Here is an 8373-nt window from a genome sequence, read left to right as displayed (position 1 = left end):
TTGGATAAGGCTAGTCTTTAGGTTAGGGATGATAGGAGGAGGCCTACCATGCATTATTTCGTAGGGAGTAAATCCTAGCTTATAGGGGGAATTTCGCACCCTAAACAGAGCGTAGGGGAGTAGGACTACCCAGTTAGCGCCAGTCTCCATGGTCAATTTAGTTAAGGTCTCTTTTAGAGTTCTATTCATCCTTTCTACCTGTCCTGAACTCTGGGGGTGGTATGCACAATGTAATTTCCAATTAGCCCCAAGTATGGAAGCCAGATCCTGACTTACCTTAGAAACGAAGGCTGGCCCGTTGTCGGACCCTATCATAACTGGAAAGCCATACCTGGGCAGGATCTCTTCTAGTAGCTTCTTAGCTACTATTTGTGCAGTCTCATTCTTGGTTGGGAATGCCTCAGTCCAACCTGAAAAGGTATCTATAAACACCAGTAAATATTTATACCCATATTTGCCAGGCTTTACCTCCGTGAAGTCCACTTCCCAGTAGGCTCCGGGCTGGTTTCCTCTCTCCCGGATGCCAGTGGTTGGCGGGTGGGTGCTGGCATTATGGAGTTGGCAGACTGCACAGTCAGCAACCAGTCGTTCAGTCTTCTCGGAGACATTTTTAATTTTAAGTCCAGTCTGCCTGATGAGATCCTGTAGCCGTCGGGCGCCCAAGCGGGTGCTACGGTGGATCCGTTCAAGGACCAGGGTTCCTAGTTTCTCAGGAAGGAGAATATTGTTCTTAGCGTCCCGCCACCATCCGTCTCTATCCTGGGTTAGAGGGAGTTGCTCATCCATCTGATGTCATCCTCCGAGTAGTCGGGTTGGGGCGGTAGTTCCCGGGGCCCTGGATCCGGCAGTTGCAGGGGAAGTGATGGTATTGGAGTGTGTGCCGCCTTTCGAGCCGTCTGGTCTGCCAAATTGTTGCCTCGGGCGACTGGATTCGTGGGTTTTTGATGCCCCGGGCAGTGTACAATGGCTAGCTTTTTGGGTTCCCATATGGCCGCTAGCAAGGCCAGGATTTCCTCTTTGTTCTTGATGTCTTTGCCCTCTGCTGTGAGTAGTCCCCGCTCTCGGTATATTGCCCCATGTATATGTGCGGTAGCGAAAGCATACCGGCTGTCTGTGTATATGGTGGCTTTTTGGCCTTTGCTCATCTTGAGAGCTTGGGTCAGGGCAATTAATTCAGCTTTTTGGGCTGAGGTCCCCGGGGGGAGAGTCTCTGCCCATATCACCTCAGTTTCTGATGTTACCGCTGCCCCCGCATACCTCTGACCTTGCTGGACAAAGCTGCTGCCGTCAGTGAACCATGTGGCTTGTGCATCCGGTAGGGGTTGGTCACGTAGGTCTTCTCGAACCCCATGGATCTGGGCCAGTACCTCTGCACAGTCATGGAGTGGGGAGTCCAAATCTGGGTCAGGTAATAGGGAGGCAGGGTTTAATGCCCGCGGCGGAGTGTAGCTGATTCTGAGGGGATTTAACAGTAGACCCTGGTAGTGGACCAGTCGAGCATTGCTCATCCATCGGTCGGGAGGCTGTTTGAGAACCCCGTCGATGGCGTGGGGGGTGGTGACATGCAACTCCTGCCCCATAGTTAGTTTGTCAGCATCCTTTACCATTAGGGCCGTGGCGGCGATCATCCGCAGGCAAGGAGGCCAGCCGGCAGCCACTGGGTCCAATTTTTTTGATAGGTAAGCAACAGGCCTGGGCCAAGGACCGAGGGGCTGGGTCAACACGGCCTTAGCTATGCCTTTGCTTTCATCCACAAAGAGGTGGAAGGGTTTGGAGACATCAGGGAGACCCAGGGCAGGTGCGGATAGCAAGGCAGTTTTGATCTGCTGAAATGACTGCTCAGCCTCCTCTGTCCATTCAAAGGGCGTCTGCTCTTTGGTGGCTAAGTATAGCGGTTTGGCCATTTCAGCAAATTTGGGTATCCATAAACGGTAGAACCCAGCTGACCCCAAAAATTCCCTCACCTGTCGAGGCGTGGTGGGTCTGGGGATGCGGAGGACGGTTTCCTTTCGTGCATCTGTGAGCCATCGTTGCCCCCCTTTCAATAGGTACCCCAGGTAAGTTACCTCAGGCCTGCAGATCTGCGCTTTCTTGGCAGAGGCCCGGTATCCCAGGGTGCTGTAGGAGGTTTCTGGTTCCCTGCAGGCAGGCTTCAGCGGTCTCAGCAGCTATTAAGAGATCATCAACATACTGCAGGAGGATTACATCGGGGTTTTGTCTCCGGTACTCACTGAGATCCTCGTGTAGGGCCTCATCAAACAAGGTAGGCGAATTTTTGAATCCTTGGGGAAGTCTGGTCCAGGTGAGTTGTCCGTTTATGCCTCTCTCGGGATCCGACCATTCGAAGGCAAAGAGTTCTTGACTTTTGGGCGCCAAGGGTAAACTAAAAAAGGCATCTTTGAGGCCCAGCACAGTATACCATTGTTTTTCTGGACAAAGGGCGCTCAAAAGACTATATGGATTGGGCACAGTAGGATGGATGTCTATGACCCGTCTGTTAACTTCCCTCAGGTCCTGCACTGGGCGGTAGTCTTTACTGTTAGGTTTGCGGACTGGCAGCAGGGGTGTATTCCAGGCCGACTGGCAGGGACGCAGTATCCCCAGGTCAAGAAGCCGGCGAATATGAGGAGTGATACCAGTCTTGGCCTCTATGGGCATGGGATACTGTCGGACACGTGCAGGATCTGCCCCCGGTTTGATCTCTATGAATAGGGCTGGGCGATGTTTGGCTAGTCCCATCCCCCCTGTTTCTGCCCATGCTTCGGGGAACTGCTGAAGCCATGACTCTATATCTTGATTTTGGGAGGGTGGTTCCTGGTGAAGTCGGTACTCATCTTCCAAGTTCAGGGTGAGCACAGATATGGGTTGGTCGTGAGGGTCTGTTACGATTGGCCCCTCTGGCCGAAAATGAATTTGTGCTCCCATTTTAGTGAGTAAGTCTCTCCCCAATAAGGGGCAAGGGCTATCGGGAATGACCAGAAAGGTATGGGTTACCCTTCCCGTGCCCAAGTCCACAGTTCTCTGAGTGGTCCAAAGGTAACGTTTAACTCCCGTAGCTCCCTGGACCCAGGAGGATTTGTTAGAAACTTTCCCGTGGGGCTTAACCAAGACCGAATGCTGTGCCCCTGTATCCACCAGGAATTGGACTGTTTTCCCCTCCACTTGTAGGGTTACCCTGGGTTCGGGGAGGGGGTCAGAACCCCATCCCCCCTACTCTGCATCATGTGTAAATAGGACTGGGGTGGCCTTCGGTTGCCATTGCCTCTGGTTGGGGCGCGGCTGCCTTTTCTTGGGGCATTCCCGAGCCCAGTGGCCCTTTTCCTTGCAATACGCACATTGATCTCTGTCCAATGGTCGCCTGGGAGGTCGAGTGGCTGGGGGGCCCTCTTGGTTTCTGAACAATGGCGGCCAGGACCTTAGTCATTTTCTCAGTGGTTTTAAGTTGTTTATCCTCTGGGGCGTCTCGGTTATTAAAGACGCGCTGGGCGATACGGAGTAGATCCTGTATCTGTTTGCCCTCCAGATCTTTTAACTTCTGGAGTTTCTTTTTAATATCAGGGGCTGCCTGGTTAACGAAGGACATTACAATGGCAGCCTGATTTTCGGGGGCCTCTGGATCCATAGGGGTATACTGCCTAAAGGCTTCCATTAATCTTTCTAAATAAGAGGAGGGACTTTCCGTTTTACCTTGTACAATTGAATATACCTTGGCCAAATTAGTGGGCTTGCGCGCGGCAGCCCGGAGACCCGCCATTAGAGTCTGGCGATAAATGAGCAGTCGTCCCCTACCTTCTCCGGTGTTATAGTCCCATTCATCCTGCGGGGGGCGAGTTAAGGGAAAGGCTGCATTGATGAGGTCAGGGTTAGCGGTGGGTTGACCATCATCTCCAGGAATCAGTTTTCTCGCCTCCAGCTGGATTCGCTCTCGCTCTTCGGTAGTGAATAGGATCCAGAGGAGCTGTTGGCAGTCATCCCAGGTGGGCTGATGAGTGAACATAACGCTATCTAGAAGAGCTATCAAGTCTTTAGGATTATCAGAGAAGCGGGCATTCTGGGTTTTTCAATTATATAAGTCACTGGTAGAGAATGGCCAATACTGGAGTCGGGGGTTGCCTGTCTCATCGGGAGGGCCTATTTTTCGCAGGGGTAGGGCTATGGTGGAATCAGGATGGCGGAGCCCTGGGTCGCGCTGAGTGCGTCCACGAGTGCGCCCAGCCGGCCCATGGGAATTATTTTCATTGGGCAGGAGGACCGGTAGTGCCTCTGCCTCTCGGTCCTCCGGTTCTGGCCTGGGTGGCCCTCCGGGAGGGGCCGCAAGAGGTTCTACCAAGGGGAGAGGAGCAGGAAGGGGGACCGGTTGTGGGGCCAAAGGAGGAGGTTGATATGGGGGGGGGGGTCTAGGAGAAGGAGGTCTTGGCTGTCAGGGAGTATGGGTGCAGTTGGGGTCTGAGGCTTGGGAGGTTTAGTTGGTCGGGCCGCAAGGATCTTACATGACCCTGATGACAAAAAGGGGGTCATCCAGGGAGGAGGGTTTTCTACCAGGTCCTGCCATACCAGGATGTAGGGGATCTGGTCCGGATGGCCTTCTTTTCCTGGCAAGAAAACTCTAGATTTAACTTTTAGGATTATAGGAAGACAAAAGGTACCCTCGGTGGGCCAGCCAACCCCGAAAGTTGGCCGTTCAGAGCGGCAGAAGGTAATTAGTTTTCTTCTCCGGATGGCCAGACTGAAGTTGTGTCCTCGGGACTTTACATCCCCGAAATTAGCGAGAAGGAGGGAGAGGGGGGTACTCTGTGCTTGGCCCATGTCTAGGTCCTGGAAGAGATTGGTTAGAAAAGGTTACTCTGAAAACAAAAGTGATAAAGAGCAGTCCCAATAGCGGAGCCTGTAAAAGGAGGAAGGGGAGGTTATCGCGTGCGTGCTTCAGATGGGCTGTCAGCCCCAGATGGGTCGTGGTGGACGTCTCCAACCACACCCGACTAGGTGTCCTATAGCGCGTCCGCCAGGACCGTCCCAGTCCCCAAAACAGAAGGTACCCTGAGCCGGCTTACTTACCGATCGGTTGTCAGCGATGACCCGTTGACCTGATGTCTGGTGGGCTTGGGGGCATCCCGGACGAGCCCTCAAATGAAATGCCCAAGGTCGCGAGGCCCCTCCACAAGACCACCAGAGTCGAGAGTCAAAGCCAAACGGCAAGGGTCATTTATTGCAGGTTTGAACCTGGACCTCCGCGCACTCGTTGCCGGTGACGCTAAGAGGTTCCGATGGAGTTTAGTTCAGCTCTTTTATAGACAAGTACAAACAAGTTCGGGTTGTTTTGCGGGGCTTTCCAGGGGTGGGGAGTACTGATTGGTTGATTTATGAACAAAGACACTAGTCGCCGTCTGATTGGTTGGACGGTTGCAGGTTGACTTTTGAACAAAGACACTAGTCGCCGTCTGATTGGTGGGACGGTTGCAGGTTGACTTTTGAACAAAGACACTAGTCGCCGACTGATTGGTGGGACGGTTGCAGGTTGACTTGAACAAAGACACTAGTCGCCGTCTGATTGGTTGGACGGTTGCAGGTTGACTTTTGAACAAAGACAGTAGTCGCCGTCTGATTGGTTGGACGGTTGCGGCGGGGGGGGGGGGGGGGGCGCGGTCAGCAAGCGTAATTACAGAAGCGAGAGCGGCTAGTTAAGTTTCGGTTTCGTGAGGTTTCGTTTCTCAATTGGAAATACTTAAGACGGGGCCATGGTCACAAAAAGAAATAGTGCAAACAGGAAGACTGATGCAACCCTAGCAGTGCTGCGGCCTCCACCAGCCGAACGGCAGGGCGGCGGGAGGCTGTGCGCCCAACCTCAGGCGGCGCTCCGAAATGTGGCAAGCCCAGCGCCGCGCCCTGGAATGGCCCCTTTTCGGCCCTTCTCCTCCGGGAGGAACAGAAAAGAAACTCCAGGAAAGGCACAAATTGAATGCAGGGCGTCAACTCAGTCCTATTCCCACCAAAGTAGAACATAGCCCCCTCAATACATGCACCCCGATGTTCAGTGCAGCACTATGTACAATAGCCAAGCCATGGAAGCACCCTAAAAGTCCATTGACAGAGGAATGGATAAAGAAGATGTGGTATATTTATACAATGGAATATTACTCAGCCATAAAAAAGAACGAAATAATGCCATTTGCAGCAACATGGATGAACCTAGAGATTATCTTACTAAGTGAAGGAAGCCAATTAGAGAAAGACAAATATCATATGATATTGCTTATATGTGGAACCTGAAAAAATGATACAAATGAACTTCTATACAAAACAGAAATAAACCCATAGACATAGAAAACAAACTTATGGTTACCAAAGGGACCATAAGTCCTTTTATAGAGTTTGGGATTAACATATACACACTACTATATATAAAATAGATAACCTAAAAGGACCTACTATATAGCACAGGGAACTATACCCAATGTTTTGTAATAACCTATAAGGGAAAAGAATCTGAAAAAAAGATATATATGTATGTATAACCGAATTACTTTGCTGCACACCTGAAACTAACACAGCATTGTAGATCAACTATACCTCAATTAAAAAATTATAATAAAATATCTTTCATATAACTTAAAAAAATAAAACTAATAGTGCCCAGAATGTTCTCTCCTCCCCCTCCGCTGGGTGACCACTTCTCATGCTTCAGGCTCAACCATTTTCTGATTGGACCATCGAACATAGGTCCACCTGTTTCATGCCATCCTGTTCTTTTTCTTCCTAACGTTTTAATCACACCTGACCATATCCTTGTTGAGAGGCAGTTTGGTGCAGGAGAGGAGTGCAATGCAGTAGTCACGTGTGCAGGCTCTAGACCTGCAGGGTTCAAACCCTATCTCATCCTGTTTGCTACTTGTGTGATTGTGGCTGCATTATCAACATTTCTATGCCTTAGTTTTCTCATTTGTAAAATGGGCATAATAACACTAGCTCAGAGGGTTGTGAGGATTAAATGAGTAAATATCATAAAGCATGTCAGACAGTACTTGGCACATAGCAGGCTCCAATTATTACAGTTTTAACTGTGTATTTGTTGAATGGCCTTCTAGACCTGGGGATGGCAGACTACTGCCTGCCTGCAGGTCAAATCCAGCCACCACTTGCTTTTGCAAAGTGTTATTGGAACACAGCCATGACTGTTCATTTACATATTATCTTTGTTTACGTATAGCACTATTGGGCTGCTAAGGTGTGACCGTGCAGCCTAGAAAGCCTAAATTATTTATTGTCTGTACTTCTAAAGAAGAAGTTCACTCTAGAGTAAGCCCAGAGAGTTAGGACCACATCTGTTTCGTTCATCTGTAGGCTTAGTTCTTAGCACATGATGTGGCACATAGTAGGTGCACAGTGCAGCAGGTTGAGAGGATGAATTGTGTGGTAAGCCAGGATTCCCTCAAAGGAGGTGGGATCCATCCATGATGCAGAACCGTGCACACACTCAGTGACTCCTCTCGGTCACTGCTCTATCCCTTCTCTTTCCCAGCCTCATTAATGCTCTCCTGTCAGGGGATCTTAGGTTTATTTATTTATTTATTTTTTGCGGTATGCGGGCCTCTTACTGTTGTGGCCTCTCCCGTTGCGGAGCACAGGCTCCGGACGCGCAGGCTCAGCGGCCATGGCTCACGGGCCCAGCCGCTCTGCGGCATGTGGGATCTTCCCGGACTGGGGCACGAACCCGTGTCCCCTGCATCGGCAGGTGGACTCTCAACCACTGCGCCACCAGGGAAACCCGGGGATCTTAGGTTTTAACATCAGATGCCATTTTTACTTTCTCATTAAAACTGCTTTGTGGCTGTAGCTAATAAGCTCAGTGACCTTCAGCAATTCATCTCCAGGGTCTGTGCCTGAGCTGGACTGTCTGGGATGTTTCAGATTTTAAACTGGCCAAGTCATATATTGGTAGGAGCCGTGGAACATACAGTGCTTTATTGCAACTCTGATATGAGCTTTAAATTGCCCCTTAAAGAGCTTGAGTTGCTCCTTTAGAGGCCCAAATACAGCACCAGCCTTTGACCTGTGCTTCTGTTAGTTTCATCAATTACATCAACACCTTTCTTGCAGCTGTGCTTTCAGGGCTGGTCTGCTTTGCCATCCATCATGATATTTTCACGTTTCTATTCTCATACTCTTTAATTATTCCATGGGGGCTTCTAGAGTTTTTAATGATCAAATATATTATACTTGCAGGGAAATCAGATTACCTTTTCATGAGGTGAAGAGACATATGATTACTAATTGAATCATGTGCCACCAGGACCAGCTGTGTCAGCAACAACCCAGTTGGTATGGGGGTGGGGCAGAGACTGGGAAGGTCTTTGTCTCAAGTATTCTCCCACTGAT

At 50.2% G+C, this 8373-nt stretch overlaps 1 protein-coding gene across 1 annotated transcript; it reads right to left on the bottom strand.

The window, feature by feature from the left end:
• Nucleotides 1-2067: 2067 nt before the first annotated feature.
• Nucleotides 2068-4806, bottom strand: LOC132439713 (uncharacterized). The gene is given in 3 exon segments (XM_060034278.1): nt 2068-3361; nt 3363-4323; nt 4647-4806. Coding segments are annotated over 3 exon segments (2415 nt in total).
• Nucleotides 4807-8373: the final 3567 nt, after the last annotated feature.

This window comes from Delphinus delphis, chromosome 16 (assembly GCF_949987515.2).
Source record: "Delphinus delphis chromosome 16, mDelDel1.2, whole genome shotgun sequence".
In the NCBI taxonomy this organism is placed as follows: Eukaryota; Metazoa; Chordata; class Mammalia; order Artiodactyla; family Delphinidae; genus Delphinus; species Delphinus delphis.
The sequence above is the reverse complement of the archived record's forward strand: the minus strand, read 5'-3'. Positions and strand labels throughout refer to the sequence as shown.